Raw genomic sequence first — 17,011 nt, 5'->3', positions numbered from 1 at the left:
CTGCCTAAGCCCCCGAGCGATTCACAAACTGGGGAAGATAGGTGTTCACACACCTAACTTATGTGTGGGGCCCACCCAGAACAAGCCTATCAGGAAAAAAAGGTTAAAATAAACTATTATCTGTCAAATTTACAAAATAAATAAAAATAAAATAAAATCAGATTCTGCCAAATCTAGCTAAGAGGTATTCTGATGTGGGGCTTCCTCAGTCTTTTCCGTTGAAGCAGTGCCACTATGGATAAATAACTAAAGAGAGTCACTGGGCCAGACAGTGAGCAAGCAAATGCAAACATGAGAACAATTTTGTAGCATGAACTATTAAACACAGCTGTTTAAACTTTATAATCCTCTGATTTTTTCCCCTCTTGCAAGTCTCACTGTACAACAGAGAGTGTAAACTTCTCTTTGCTAGTTTAACACTTACATTTTCCACAGAAATTAATCAAAAACCTATTAGTTTAATAGAAAAAAAGAGACGCATTAAGTTAAAATCATTACGAGATTGTTTTGGTACAAATTATATTTTTCAATATATAATTAATTACATTTTCAAACACTTAATTACTTTTAGCCACAACACTTTGTAAGTAAAGAACTTTTTGAACAAAATTCAGATATAACAAGCATAATAAAGGTAAACACGTATTTTGGTCTTCAATACAAATGGTACAATTAGATGGAAAATGTTCTTACATATTATTGTATGTCTAGATGTCCATTTAGAAGTCTAGCACTACCACAATCGTTATTCAGTATAGGACATAAGGTTTACTGGCCTAACAGTCTCCTAATTAGATTCAGCATATTTAATGGAAGATAACAAAACAGAAAAGTAACATTTCTAACATAGGTGAGTTTCTTCATTGGAAAGATGTCTCAGGCTTTACTTAACAGATTCACCAGCACAAGGCTATATAGTCTGTACCAACTCAATGCAAGGGTGAGCTGAACTATCATAGGACTATTTTCCTCTCCCATTGGTGTATGTCTTCACCAAAAAAAGAAGAACAGGAGTACTTGTGGCACCTTAGAGACTAACAAATTTATTAGAGCATAAGCTTTCTTTCGGATGCATCCGAAGAAGTGGGCTGTAGTCCACGAAAGCTTATGCTCTAATAAATTTGTTAGTCTCTAAGGTGCCACAAGTACTCCTGTTCTTCTTTTTGCAGATACAGACTAACACGGCTGCTACTCTGAAACCTGCCTTCACCAAAGTTGCTCCTGATAATGGAGTTACACAGGTGTAAAGCTCATGAAAGGTAGAGATGAATCAGGCATTAGAAATTATATATTTCCTGTCTTTTGCACATACCTGGACCTGAGTTGTGGGACTGAATGTGGCTCTTACAGGGATTCCAAGAATACACTGATTCTCTGCAGTGCCGGAATCTTTAATAGATATACTTTACATATCTGACCTCCATCATCCAAGGAAGAGTGGGTTCAAATCAGAATCCTGACAAAATACTTACAAGATATCATCCATCTATGCAGTTACATAGGCCAAGCAAAATTCATGACTGCAGTGGAACATCCTTGGAGAACACTTCTAATGTCTAATAATCATCAGGCCCCATATTCCAAAAGGGAAAAATAGGAAAATTGTCACAAAATGGAGAGAATACTTGTTTTAAATGCTTAAAAATTCCAAATCTTATTCCATCAAAGCAAAAGAGTAGGAGCTGCATCTTTCTTGTTTTTCCTAGGTAAAGAAAGTACAGTTCTTCTTCCAACATTTTTTACCTTTAGTCCTTTTGGTATGATGTCCATCTGCTTGCATTTGGAAAGGAAGATGAATGCAAGCAGATGGACATCATACCAAAAGGACTAAAGGTAAAAAATCCATTACAATCTACATACAGACAGACATCATCTTCCAACATTCAGTCTCCAAAATCAATGTGCAGTTTTAGAAACAATTAATACCTTCAAAAGATAAAATCATAACCATGTAAAAAGAAGACAGACAACCACACAGACAATTCTGTAAGTTACTTACAGCATTCGTCTCTCAAAATGTAGTAGTCCTGATCTAGTCAACCACTGATCCCTACTCACATTTTCTAGTAACTACATAATAAAACTCATGAAGCATTTCATGATCACCTTTTCATATGTATACTAATGATTCTATTGCTTCATTCCTTTATGTAATGAGAATAAATGCTATTATTTTCAGAAGTAGTTTTAATCAATCTCTCTTGCCACCTGGCTGGACCAAAAAGGCTTGACCCTCCTAAAAAGGTATGGATCTTGAGTTTTCTATTGAAATGTTTCTCTTTTCTGCTCTATTTTATGTACTTATTACTGTAGTATCTAAACACCTCACACTACTTAAATAATTTTACCTTCACAAACACTTGTGAGGTAAGAAAATACTATTTCCCCCATTTTACAGAAGAACTACTCATGGAAAGTTACTGTAAAGGAGCCATTTCTCTCCTTTCCTGGGAAACATACGGAAGAGAACTATCCTGCAAGAGGGAAGGGTATTGATTAGTTGAGATCATAGGTTCTCCTTTTCTCTAATTTCTACAAATTCTGTAAACCTGACATTCTTGCTTCTTGATCAAAAAGTCTTCTTCATTGGCTGCTAGCTATGATGAAGTCATGCATAATTTCACCTACCGCAGCGATTCTCAAACATTTAGTATTGTGATCCCCTTCACACTGCAAGCCTCTATGATCCCCCCCTCCCAGAAATTAAAAATGTGTGTGTGTGTGTGTGTGTTAATTTAATAATTTAAAATAACAGGGGCTGAGGCCTATCAGCCCCATCCATTGCCAGGCCCACCCATGGGCTGACAGCTCGTGACCCCCACATAACCATCTCATGACTCCCTGAGGGGTCACCACCTCCAGTTTGAGAACCCCTGACCTATAGCCAATGGGGAACTCAGTGGTGAACTGTGGGAAATAGAATGTAGTTTGGGATATGAAGTCCCAGTGAACTGTATCTCTGCATTAATGGGTGGGATCTATTGTGTTACTTTTTTGTTTTAAGTCTAATTTCAAGGCTCCTTTTACAAACAATTATTTAAAATATGTGATGCTGGTAAATGAAGTTGCAATAGCAAATTTAATTTTAGGTTTCCTATAATTTAACCTCTTCTCTGCTATTACCTAAAGGCAAGTCAAAACTTGCAGAGATTTCATTCTTCTTGTTCTGTAGCAAAAAAATGCCACCAGCTACAAACATTAATTTAATACAATTACATTTAAATAAAAATGTAGAGATAGCAATTACAGAACTAGAATGCACCTAAAATACTCACTTTGAGTCCACTCAGCTGGCACTGATTCAAGTGGTTATTAATACTTTTCTGGACTAGGCATCTGTTCTAACAGTTCATTATAGGACATGTCAGACAAATTCAGCTACACTGGACAAGCTCAACTGCTGAATTTATCTGTTCATTTATTTAAAAAATAAACAAGTAAACAAGTATTTGTAAGCCTGTTTTAAAGTTAACACCCCATCAAGAGAGTGGAGCACAATGGGGAATTTCAGTTACACAAAAGCTGTATCAGTTTGTCTTGCTGAGAACACCTGATAGCAGCATAGCACATTGTAACTATATTATGAGTCTACCTTTACAAGCTGAAAGGCTAATGCTTCATTACATAAACCTTACCTCCTTTGGAATAAAATAGCAATGTTGTATAGTATGTCCATGGCTATGGTGCTTAAGGCAAGAAAACACTATACAGTCAAACGGATTTCAGGGCATGACAGTTGTACTCCAGGGACTGCACAATTTTGACAATGTTTACATTTCAAACTTCAGTACCAAGTAAGCAGGACTTCACAATGCTTTCTATTAATTATGACTATGTCAACTTAGCAATAGTGTCTCTTGAACTTGCATACACCAATGCTATGAATATGAGGAAAGGACCTATGTAGGAGTATTAGACACCAAGTTAACTGTTTAATGTAATGTATTTTTAATGAAGTACTAATTGCTTTTGAGTCTTAGTTTGAGCCTTTCAGACAGAGGCAGGGGACTATCTACCCATACATCACAGTCATCATTTTTGCTTTGCTGCAGAGAAGAACAGGAGTCTAATCTTTTAAATGATAGTATTGGGCTTGGGAAACTGTTAGCTTCCACTACCGAGGCAGGTTTTGGAGATACTTCCATTGACAAATTAGTGCTAGTTATTTTTAAATTTGCCTCTTTCTCTCTCCATTTAGTTGAAAGATTTGATCCTCTGTTACCCCTCTCCTTGGTGGTGTTTTCCTTCATCTGAGCTGGATTTGGTTGTCTCTGCTGTTTAATTCTGTAAGTCTGATTTTTATCCGTCATATTCCCATCATCACTGTCCTCACTAGAAGAATGTCTGTCATGGCACACACTCTTTTTAATGAAAGTTTTCCAAGTAGCTTCAGTACAGAATTTTCTAATGTGACAGTTGTCTGTGGCCTTTGCTAACTTCAGTGATTCACTTTTGGAGTTCAAAGGCTTTGTTGCTTGACTGCTCAAACCAACAGACTTCAAACAGCTTTGTTTGGGGTGTTTTTGCTCCATTTGTACCAAGTTTCCAGGTTTTTTGTACTGTTCCTGGTAATTTTGTACACCAGAGATCTTCAAATATTTTTCTGATAACATTTTGATTTCCTTTGTGGTGTCACGCAATTGAATTGAAGGATAAGTGGAAATAGTCTCAGGAATTGATGTTTCTTTAATTTGTTTCAACAATTGTAAAGGTTTCGGTTGCACTATGTTTAGAGACAGTGCAGTATCTTTCTGCACAGACGTCTTCAGAAATATTCGTTCTCTTAAAGGCAACTTCTGAAGCTGTCCTACCAGATCAGTAGGGGTTGAAACCAAATACCCTGCACTGATGCAAGAATCTTCATCAGATTGTGTAGCACCAGAATATTCTGTGTTTTCCCTTGTTTTGTGCTGAAGTGTACATGGTTGGCTTATACAATTATTAGATGCACCAAGCTCAGACACTGAACAGGCAGAATCAACATGTGCTGGTGAAATGCTAAACGAGGTTCCTTCCCAATCAATGCCACTCAATTGTAGATCAGCTATCATAGAGGAAACATAAGAGGATGATGCCTCAGGGAGTTGAGTAAACTGTGCTGGTGAAGTAAAAGAGTTATCTAAAGCACTCTGATATTGAGTGTTGGGTGAAGCAGTTAGAGGAAGGGTAGATACTGGGTTTTGTAACTGAACAATTACAGTGGAAAAATCTGCAGCTAAAAGGGAATCATTAGATTTGGAGATACTTTTCTCCTGCATTTGATTATCAGGAAGAGTTTTAAAATCTGACTTGGAATCCTGCTCAGGAAAGCTTTCACATGTAGACTGCAAATTCATCAGAGACAGAAGATCAGCAACTTTACCATCGATATTTGAGCGTTCTTTTTCTTTTGGTTTATTTTTCTTACCTGAAAAAACAAAGAGCATACATAATAGGTGTTTCTTTGTGTCAAAGTAAAAAACAAAAATTAACCATATAGTGCTAGCAGATGAAAAAGAGCAGGAGATGGGAAGGAGAGAAGGAAATGGGATCTTAATCTTCCACTGTAAATGATGTATGAACAGCTATGGAAGAGCTGATGCAGTCCTGAAAATATCTTTATTATCTGTGTTATGGCAGTGCCCACAGAGTGCTAAGCATTGGTCAGCTTTCAAACTTACTTTTCTGTTTCCTTTCCAAAACTTCCAACTTTTCCACTTTATAGAAGCCAACGATGTCAGGATAGGCAGCCTGAAACAAAGCTTCTTCCTCTACTGTAACCACAAAGGACTCTGTGGGCTGATCATCTGCTGTAACATAATGCTCTAGAAAATTAACAAAGGCATATTAGGGCTGAGGGCATGGAGGAAGGGAAAGGACCAAAGCAAGAACTATGCAGTTCCCTTGTCCTTAACTGCAATTTTCAAATATAAAGGTCAGTAGCAGATTAGAAGTCAGACCCTGGTCATGCTAAGGCCCCTTTGCACCAGTCTATCACAGGCTGAGATTCCCCAATCATGGGGGATTTTTTCATGTAAAGTAGTACCACCATAGTATAGGTAATATGCTGGGGCCAAGGAGGAATAAAACTGGAGTCCAATGTGCTGTCGTAGTCCCAAGCCAGTATAAGGGACATCTTTGGCCACCTTCAAGTGTGCACCAAGTGCTGATCTGATACGCCTAAAGACTGCCACAGAAAACCCCCCCGCAAGGGTTCATTGTTTGCATTTTCAATCCATTTGATTTTAAAAGTGTGTGTTTTCTGCATATGTTCATAGAACAGTTGTCCAATCTGTACTACAGGTCACTTGTGCATATTGATGGCTACCCACTTCCTTTAAAGGGGATTTTTGTCCACTGTTTTTAGTTACATTACAGAATAACCCATGTGTGTATAAGATCGCACCAACCTGGTTTTTGCCATTCAATTTCAAAACAAGGAATTCCATTTTTAACACGTGTCCTGACTATCCTGTGAAACAAAAGCAGACATGGTATCGCTAAATGATTTTGCTAAAGCAAGAAATGTGAAAAATCACAAACCTATTGCAAAATTTTAATTTTGTAATCTATGCAAATTAATCAGAGGGAAAAAAATCCTATTCCTCTATCAGTAGATTTAGTACAGATTCTAAAAATCAGAAAGATTTGCTTTTAAGATTTGTAACTTTTTCTTTGGTGTAGGTAAATAATAAACTTCAGTTCTTGACTTTGAACATTTAAACAGACCATTAGTGAACGTAAAGGTCATAAAAAAGGTACCAGATGAGCATCACTGGAGAGTGAAGTCCCCTTCTCACAAGAGATACAAAGGCAGTGATACTGAAAAACTTCCTCAGACTGCCCTGCCTATGGCCCTAAACCCTAGCATGGGGACAACCTGACACAGTAGTTGCATCTCTATTCATTCACTCCTTTTGTCTCTTTGCTCAGACTGGAGAGTTTTGAGCCAGAGAGATATTGCTTGGGGGGAAATATTCATTTTATCTCCATTGTGCAGTTTAGTTAGGTGTTGTTATGTGTGTGTGCGCATGCTGCTGATGTTTTTTTGTTACATTGACAGTTACAACTGAACAGCCATCAGATGATAACTTAATTTTGCTATTGGCAGTGGATTTGAACCAGCAACTTAGAGGTTAAAAGGTTCCACATTCTACTAACACTCCTATAAACCACTTGGTCCCTGCTTTCAATATTCCTTTGGAACAGAATTCTGAATAACCATTGATCCTGCAAAAACTCACCTTACCACTTGTGCTATTGCACATCTGTGAGCAGTCCCACTGAACTCAATGGAACTACTCACAATAAAGTAAAATGTGTAAATGTGTGCTAAAACAGGTTTTAGGCACTAATCCTGCATATATGGAAACTGAATGTACTACACAGAAGCAGAAGGAGAAATTACTATGCTATGTAATAGGCATAACTCTGTTCAGTGGTGGCTTTGCACCCAAGCAGGAAAGGAGAGGGTAATCGGATGTCTTTGGTTATCCATGAGGGTGCAAGATTAGTGATGAGATTGTCACAGGTACATACTGGCAATGTGTGTGGGTATATCATCTAAGCAGTGCACAGCCTCTCTGCACCCCCTGTTTTGCTGAATTGGTAATAGAATTTGATGGTAATACTGAACTGAAAATTTAACAGGGTTAGAAAATAATGATATTCCGTCTTGACAAGAAAGTATAGTAGAATTCAACAGCAAGACCATTCACTCTTAGCCATAACAAGAGGAAAGCCAGTAGGTATGACAAGAACTTCAGCTCCCCAGCTGCAAACTGTCACTGACTAAGATTTATAGACAACAGGCCTGATCGTGCATGGACTTCAATGAGCAAAGACTCATGCCCATAGTGCTTATCTCATGTATAGTCCCATTGAAGTTGATGAGACTATGGCTAAACGTGAGGGTGTGAAGAATCATGCCCTATAAACTAGCATTAAAAGAAACTTTTGTACACATTTTACTTTACACTTTATTTTTGTGTAGCCACAATGACAGAAATGCAGCACTAATTTAAGCTTTTACCTTTTTCGAAAGGCAGCGCATAGCTCAAGGATGAGGCAAAAGGGGGAAGTAAATTTTACTTTAGTAAGTAATAAGATTTTCTCCAGTGACAGAAGTAAACAGAAACATGGAGTGAATTCAAAAACTTCACAAATTACATTACCGTATTGCCTGCAGTTGCTCTGTATCTGTCTGACCAGACTTTCTTTTGATCATGTCATAGCGTGTCAACAGTGACAACAGTTTCTTGCAAGCATAGTGTTTGGTCCATTCCATCTTCTCAAAAGCAAGTCTCTGTTAAGAAATGCAACCTTAATACCTTCTTATTTTGTTGTTACAGTTTCCTTAACAGTTACCTCAATGAACACTTTAAATATGTATTATGTTTTATACATCGGTTTAATACCCACCTTATGGTAAGACACTAATGACCTCTCAATGCAAGATGGCAGAATAATGGACAGCCATAACAGGATAGATATAGCAGCCTGCTCAACTGAGAGTTAAGGGAGCAGTTGTAATAGCAGCAGGAGGAATGGGAAGGCCACATTGAAAGCTAAACATTTTCCCCATCAGATTCTGATACCGTATCTCTCCCATGCATGCACACCCACAGATTTTTATCACCTTCCACCAGAGTACTCATTAGTGGTCCATTGTCTATACACCATTCATGTAAACAGTCTCAGAAGGTGGAACATCAAAACAGATCTTCTGCCCTGCCAGGAAAGGTGAGCCTTAATGTTAGCCTTGGAGATGACCTAACCAAGAAGGGTATAGTTTCCAACTTCTGTACATCATCCCCCCCCAAAAAATTCAGATAGATAGTTCTCTGTTATGTCGCAAGAATCCACTTGGTAAGGTTCCACAATTATGTTGTTGGGTAATCTGTAAATCAATCTAGAAGAGTCATTGTTCCAATGGACACTGAAGTCATCCAGCACAATAAACCCGGGAGAATTCTATACTGGGCACAAGAACATAATCACTCACTCAAGGCATAAAGGGCTGGCCTTTTTCTGTGATTAGCACTAAAGGGCATCACCAATTTTTGCATTGTAAATATCAGTCTCAAATGTTATCTACAGACTTCTAGACAAAGCTGTTCTAATGTAAGGTGACCTCTTCAACTGTGTCGATTAAATACAATTTTGTGTGTACATTTCAATTATGTTTCCTTTTGTATTGATAGAGTACAACTAAACCACATCTTAGGGTTTGATTAAATGTATAAATGCAGAGTTCTTACTGGTAGGCTATTGGTAGCCAGCCTAGTTCAACAGCACAACGAAGGCATCATTTATAGCACTAATGCTCAGAAGAACAATATAACGTCAATATTGAAATAAAGTTCTTGAAAGACGAGAACAGCGGTTCACAATTTTTTAAATTTATTTTTATGATGGAGCTCCCTTTGCTACAGATTAGGAAATGGACATTACCTTGTGTCCTTTTTACCAACCCATGACAGTTGCCACCAAATTCTTTTTTATTTTGTCCAGTCTCTCTCATGTGTTCTCTGCCCTCTCTCCCTTGCACACTTTCCTTCTCTTTATAGGGTTGTTATTTTCAGCTATTCCCCTCCCCCCATTATTTTCTTGTGTAATGGATCCTCCTCCTCCTTTCCCACTAGGCAGAAAGCTACATCCTGCTCACCCACTATGGAACTATCTATTAGTGGGCCAGATCCGTAGCTACTATAAATCATACTAGTTTCGCTGAAGTCAATTGTGCCAGGCTGATTTACACCAGATGAGGATTTCACCCATTGTACTTTAAAAAGTGTTAATGATACATAAGTATCTCTCTCTCTCACGCACTAGGCTGATAAAATCTACATCCACTCATATAACCTCTAGGGAGCATGCCAGGGCAGATCTTTGAATTTTTGGGATGATGGACCTTCCCAGAAAAGCCTCCAAATTTGGTAGGTGGCAATTCAGAACTGGTAAGTGAGGGCTAGCTGCCATAACAACTCAACAGTTCAGGACAGGATGTGAAAAGGAACTTCATATCTAGCTAATGCTGCAGTAGTTGTGAGTGACCCTGTTTTCCAGTTTCTCTCACTACATTGTCCCCTTCTACACCTATTCTAAGGCCTTAATTTCAGATTTCCAAACAAACATGTATATTAAAGTTGTTGCAAGGTTCTTACATTCTTCCCACTGATAAAAGTTACTAATTAATGTTAATATTCTCAAGTGCATTGCATACTAACAAATGCAACATGTCAAAGAGCTGGATTCTCTATGTATCATTCTGTACCTGAAAGGACAATAAATTTGGCCTCTGGCACTCCATTATCCTGACGAGTTTGTTTTTGTTTACAAGAAATTCTTCGATAACCTTGAAATAAAGCAAAAGAGAGGACATTGAGAAGAAAGTTAGCTGAAAATCCAATTCAGTGATTCAAAATGAACCTTTAGCAGACTTTTTAGTTACCTCAGAAAATGGAAAGCCCTCACAACCTCTAGCTTTTCTGCAAGTAAAACATACACATTAGGAACAGGATAGAAATGTGTGTGATGCAGGACTTGCATGCTCACCCTGCACCTGAAAGAATGAGGAGCAGTTCATTTTGAAGACATTCCTACTTTCTGATATTGTCCTCCACTGCATTTGTCTGTTTCACTCGCTCTGAACAATGCCACTCACAAGGGCAGCAGTATTGATAGTCATGTGGTTCACAGTACATAACACTTCCACACAGTTTACATCCACTGAGCTCATGGTCCTTACAAGAACCTACAGAAAAAGGAAGAAAGAGAATGAGATGAACCATGTTTCCCAAACTACACAAGAGTGTTTCATAAAGTTGAGTATATGTGGGTATATCACCAAAAGCTGCTGTATACAGAGCTAAGCACACTAGCAATACTGAGTAACAATTACAATAAAAATCAGATTTTTCTTGTTAGTTTGAATGTTGCAGAATGTTATTCTGGAAAATTATATCTCTAAAGACCCACAAATATCATGCATATTTGACACCGTGACAAAACTGTGGAATGAATGACTTTCTCTCTCTCTCTCTTCCTCCCTCTCCATCCCCCTCCCCCCACCAAATTTCTTCCTGTAAGCAGCATTGGGTTTGAACTGAAGGTGCCAGATAGATGGCCCTCGAGACTGAATGCCACTTTAAAAATAAAATCCAGACACAGTAAGAATAGCAATGCAAATGTTCTCTGCTAATATATCTCAATCGTGTCAATGGAGGGCCCGCCAACATGAATGACTGAGTAGTTCAGACTCAATGTCAGTTCAGTCTTCGCTCTCTTTATTGACACTGCCAAAAAGGTGCCAACTATGACGGCAGTTTGTGATGTATACACCTGTCCAAACTAGACCTATACCACCTAACAGCAATTCAATAGTAACATCTTCTGCACGCCTCCAACATGGCCCACGCTTGTACCAGTGGCCTGCAGGTTTAAAAAAAAAAAAAAAAAAAAAAAAGTCCTACTCCATCACCAATCCTCAAGAGAGACCTTTTATATTTTTTAAAGAAAGATAATCCAGAAGTTGAGACCTGCATAAAAGCAATTTTTAATGCAAGTCATTTAAAATATTTTAAAGGGCATTATCCTTTTTCAAAAGGCATTATACAGTAACTCCTCACTTAAAGTCGTCCCGGTTAACGTTGGTTTTGTTGTTACGTTGCTGATCAATTAGGGAACATACTCGTTTAAAGTTATGTAATGCTCTCTTCTAACATCGTTTGGCAGCCGCCTGCTTTGTCCACTGCTTGCAAGAAGAGCAGCTCATTGCAGCTAGCTGGTGGGGGCTTGGAACCAGGGTGGACCGGCAGCCCCCCTATCAGCTCCCTGCTCCCCTAAGTTCCCTGTGCTGCAGCCGCCCAGCTATCAATCGACAGTTCAGCTGTCCCTTCCCCCACTGCCATGTGCTGCTCCTGCCCTCTGCCTTGGAGCTGCTCTCAGAGACTCCTGCTTGCTGTGCAGGGAGTGGGGGGGGAAGGAGCGGGCTAATATCAGGGTGTCTCTCCCCCCCCCCGCTCCTGCACCCCACTTACCCCTTCTCCATATAGAACAGAGTGGGGACAGGGAGGGAGGGAGACAGAGAGAGCTTGGGGCAGCGGCTGCTGTCTCAATTTCCTGATCCACTTAAAAAGACAATGCACATAAGAGTGGGTCAGCTTACTTAAAGGGGCAGTGTACGTCTTTCTCTCTCCCACACACAAGGTGTGTGTCTGTCTCTGTCTGCTATGCTGTCTCCCCTCCCTCGTGTTCGTGCTGCCTTGTGTGAGAGGCTACATTAACAACAATGTGTTAACCCTTGAGGGCTCAGCCGAGTGCTAGTTCATCATTTAGCAGCAAGACATTCCCTGGAAATATACCTCCTTCTTCCACCCTCTAACTTCACCATCTCAACCAAGCTTCACAATCATCATAGCAGTGAACAGTATTTAATTGTTTGTTTAAAACGTATACTGTGTATATATCTATATAATATATAGTTTTTGGTCTGGTGAAAAAAATTTCCCTGGAATCTAACCCCCCCTCATTACAATAATTCTTATGGGGAAATTGGATTCGCTTAACATCGTTTCGCTTAAAGTCGCATTTTTCAGGAACATAACTACAACGTTAAGCGAGGAGTTACTGTACTTATAAGGCTCCAGAATGGGCAGCCTCATTACCCAGGGGCGCTGGTGGGGGGAGCAAATAAAATGTACATCAAATTAAAACAAAAATCTACCCCTTTTCATACCGACCTGGATGATGGCACACAGAACAATGAGTCATCTTGTTAACTGTCAGAACAGATGCATTACCACATTGAAGCTGTCCTTTCCATTGATCAAACCTAAAATTATATTACAAACGTTAACGTAATGCAATCCCATAGCTTATTCATGCAAATTCTACCACTTAAGTTAAATATGGGGAAAAAAATCATACCAACTAATTCATCCTCTTAAAACTATTCCGTTTTCCATTGCACAATTTGTTTCAGTAAATGTACTTTTGAGTATGTACTGTGGATTGTTGGGATGTCTAGCTTTGAGAATCATTGTGACAATAGTCATACCAGACAACATTAGGATCTAAAGTCCTGATCCAAAGCCCTTTAAAGTCAATGAGAGTCTTTCCAAATTACTTTTGTGGGCTTGGGATCAGGATCTACCTCCTCTGATCCTGCAAACATGTATACATGTGTTACTGCCTGCCAGAATAGGGACTATGAGTTAGCACAATTTTAAGCAATAACTAACTTTAAAAAATTAGTTTGCCTGGAAGAATGTATTGTTTGAATACACAGCTGATCATCATGTAAGAAATTTAATATTTTGTTTCCTTAAAAATTAAAACATGAGTAGCATAGACTCAGGTTCAAAGTGCAACATAATACTGCCTTTCAATAAGGCAATTTAAAACACTGAAATATTTCAGGAGACAAGACAAACTTTAACTTTACCTCTGCAGTAAACTTTGACCACGCAAAGTCTCAATTAACTTTAAAGCTTGTTCTTTTCCAACTCCTGGCACTCCCTTTTAGAGAGAGGGAAACATGGTACATATTAAAGTTTAAACTAATGTAAAACATTGATATCTGTTAGGTGTAATAACAAAAAATTAATTCCATGAAGAATTTAAAAAAATTCAGATGCTTCTTCCTTTATATATATAATATGGATTTAGCCATCTTACTTCTGCAGAGTGGAAAGCACCTTGGAGTGAATTCATTACAATTAAAATCCTTACTGTTTACACAAAAAATTAATATGGGGTTGTCATAAGATTGTAGTACGTCTCCAATGCAACTACAGTGGGTCACCGTTATGTTGACATGGTCATCTGGGAAATATGTTTTGTTTAACTGAATCCTAGATGGAATCAAGTCCACAATTAGACATAGCACAGAAAGGAAGAACAGAGGTCTTGAAGAACAAATTTAAAAGTCAGTGAGAAAGCTGCATGAGAAGAGTCAACTTGAACTACAGCAACTGGGAATTGGGGTACTCAATTGGAGGGGCAGAGCCTAGGGAAAACATCCAAGCCAGACTCCCATTGAAAGATAGTTGAAACAAGTACATAGAGCTGCCCCTGCCTGTGGTGCTTGGTCCCCCTAATCTGAGCAAATGATGCCATCTAAACACTGAGGGCTAGGAGGCAGTACCCCTCTCACTATTTTGGGAAGAAAGGGCTCCAAGCTTTTTTTTAAAAAAGGAGCTAAGGTGGGGTGATTCAAAAAAAGTTTAAAACACCTGATTTACAAAGACACCATCAACTTAAAACAAAAGTAATTTTCTTCTGGAAATTTTATCTCTGTTATAAGTTATTCCTAAGGCTTGGTCTAGAGTAGAAAGTAGTACCGGAAACACTTGCCTTTAAACAGAATTGCAGGAAGATTACGGGGAGGGGAGGGAACCTCTCTGTTTGAGTTTCTTTGCTCTGGAATTAATCCTGAGCCTCGATGTCAATGGCAAAATTCCCAATGACTTTGTTAAAGTGGGATTAGTGAATATGTGCAAATTAAATTAAATTGATTTGTTCACTGCCTGTGGCATCTCCTGTGTCTCACATTAGGATGATAAATTCACTCTCATATGCCGCTCTGGGGCAGTTCATAATATTTTTCCTTAGCAGGAAACCAGCAAAAGCAGCAGAAAAACAAACACAAATTGAAGAGATAGCAGGAGAGTGGAAGAGGGATAAACCCAGGTTTATTTATTATTTCTTTTGGAGCCACGCAAAACAAGCTTCCAAACATCAATATGGGAACAAATCTCACTGATTTATTCTATAGTATTTTGATAACATACTATTTAAAGAGCGCATCAAAAAAGTAAATTATATTTAAGTTCTTGGTTTCTGAAAATAAGTTTGACAGTGTCCCTTTAAAACACTCTACACTTGAGAAGTATTTACTGATATGGGTATCAGTACTGGTACTCAAAGCTTTTGTGACAGGTACTATAGGACATGTTACATCTCTGTTTGAATAATATGCCTCTGCTGTGTAACTCAGTACATTCTAATCTGCAATAGAGTTTCAGCTCTCCAAAGGATAATCTTGCATATTTGAGAGACTAGGGTATAGAACAATTCAAGAGCCATTTTTGGTTGAGTGGAAGTGACAGACACAAATGAGGTTTTAGACTGGTAAACTGGATTTGGAATCGCTTCACTTTACTTGGAATGAAGGAACAGTGGGGTAGACTAACCATCAGAACAGCTTCATAATGAAGTGCTCATTGCCATAGTTTGCAAAGAATAATGCACATCAACCTTTACTGGCAACTTCCATTTCAGCTCATCTTTTTCTAGTAAAGAGCATCAGTACTTACAAACCGAGACTATTATTTCCTCTCAACTTCCTCTGTATGCATTACAGCAGCAGTTTCCAATTAAATGTCAGGACATGCTGTATCAGGCGTGCCTGGTCACACCAGACAAATGCATTTGTTAAACATTTCTTTAAGCCCTGCAGCAGAACTGGTTAACTCCCCAATTTCCATACAGTCATGCTTTTTGGTCAAATCCAAAGTGGGTCAAGAACAGTCTACCAGCAATCACATTTAGAAACAGTTATTACTGATTTCTCCAAACAGAGTGTACAAGGATTTTTCTGACAACTGTGCTTTCCATAAACATACTGTAGACTGCCCCATTTTCAAACACGCTTGTTACTAGCACAGTTACAGCCACAGTGTGGACAGAAAGCATAATCTAATGGACTAAGTGTGAGACTGGGAGCTCAAAGTTCTAATAGGCTCTTAGTTGCCGATGCCAGCTCTTCCACATATATATTACATGCCATCTAAATTTGTTTTAGCTTCCTTATTTGTAAAATGATAATACTCACCTATCTCACAGAGTTGCAAAAATTAATTTTCACTACAAAATATTATGAAAATATCTTTACGGTAGGAGTTAAGGTACTTTCCTCAGCTAGATGTCTGTAGTCTACCATGCATTTCATATGTTTTTATACATGCTCAAATCTTAATTGATACTGTATGTTCAGAAAAAATAAGTCACAGGAACATGGTAAATAATTAGTTTCCTCACCTTAGGAAGATAATCACAACCAAGAAGAATTGCTAGCCCAATCAGAGACTCTCTGTCACAACGTAGTTTCTCCTTAATAGAGGACATTGTATAGCAGTCAACATGTGGGTCCTGCAAGAAAAATATTACAGCTGGGAATAGTGTAGGCAGGACCACAGGTGACTAGGAAATTGATTTGTGACTGACAAGTTAACAGCAATTTGTCTTATTGTTGTACAACTGCTAGCATAGAAGAGACCAAGCCATTTGTCATTGTTACACAAAGTATGATTGACATAAATATCATCTTGCATTGAAGACTGACCACATGATTTTAAGAATTGCAGCTTTCAAAATCTACATACAAATGTAACTGTTTTTAAGTAAAATAATTAATCAAGGATTAGCAAAAAGAACAGGAGTACTTGGGGCACCTTAGAGACTAACAAATTTATTTGAGCATAAGCTTTCGTGGGCTATTCAAGAAACTGCCTGAAAAAGCACAAGAGCAAATCCATACAGACACACCCCTAGAACCCCGAGCAGGGGTATTCTATCTGCTACCCAAGATCCATAAACCTGGAAATCCTGGACGCCCCATCATCTCAGGCATTGGCACACTGACAGCAGGATTGTCTGGCTATATAGACTCCCTCCTCAGGCCCTATGCTACCAGCACTCCTAGCTATCTTCAAGACACCACTGACTTCCTGAGGAAACTACAATCCATTAGTGATCTTCCCGAAAACACCATCCTAGCCACTATGGATGTAGAAGCCCTCTACACCAATATCCCACACAAAGATAGACTACAAGCCATCAGGAACAGTATCCCCGATAATGTCAAGGCAAACCTGGTGGTTGAACTTTGTAACTTTGTCCTCACCCATAACTATTTCACATTTGGGGACAATGTGTACCTTCAAATCAGCGGCACTGCTATGGGTACCCGCATGGCCCCACAGTATGCCAACATTTTTATGGCTGACTTAGAACAACGCTTCCTCAG

At 38.7% G+C, this 17,011-nt stretch overlaps 1 protein-coding gene across 2 annotated transcripts in view; it reads right to left on the bottom strand.

Moving 5' to 3' along the window:
- Positions 1-530: 530 nt before the first annotated feature.
- GEN1 (GEN1 Holliday junction 5' flap endonuclease) overlaps positions 531-17,011 on the bottom strand; it is a 30,163-nt gene continuing 13,682 nt past the window's right edge. For both annotated transcript variants that reach the window (XM_054021515.1, XM_054021516.1), the window contains exons 5-14: positions 16,024-16,134; positions 13,427-13,500; positions 12,723-12,814; positions 10,585-10,735; positions 10,433-10,469; positions 10,256-10,336; positions 8,154-8,284; positions 6,390-6,451; positions 5,661-5,804; positions 531-5,407 (exon numbers count right to left, since the gene is read on the bottom strand). In XM_054021515.1, the coding sequence (XP_053877490.1) occupies positions 3,960-5,407; positions 5,661-5,804; positions 6,390-6,451; positions 8,154-8,284; positions 10,256-10,336; positions 10,433-10,469; positions 10,585-10,735; positions 12,723-12,814; positions 13,427-13,500; positions 16,024-16,134 (2,331 nt within the window). In that variant the 3' untranslated portion in view covers positions 531-3,959. The remainder of the gene's footprint in view (positions 5,408-5,660; positions 5,805-6,389; positions 6,452-8,153; positions 8,285-10,255; positions 10,337-10,432; positions 10,470-10,584; positions 10,736-12,722; positions 12,815-13,426; positions 13,501-16,023; positions 16,135-17,011) is intronic.

Source organism: Malaclemys terrapin, chromosome 3 (assembly GCF_027887155.1).
Source record: "Malaclemys terrapin pileata isolate rMalTer1 chromosome 3, rMalTer1.hap1, whole genome shotgun sequence".
Classification (NCBI taxonomy): domain Eukaryota; kingdom Metazoa; phylum Chordata; order Testudines; family Emydidae; genus Malaclemys; species Malaclemys terrapin.
Note: the sequence above shows the minus strand (reverse complement) of the source record. Positions and strands in the feature narration are given on the sequence as shown.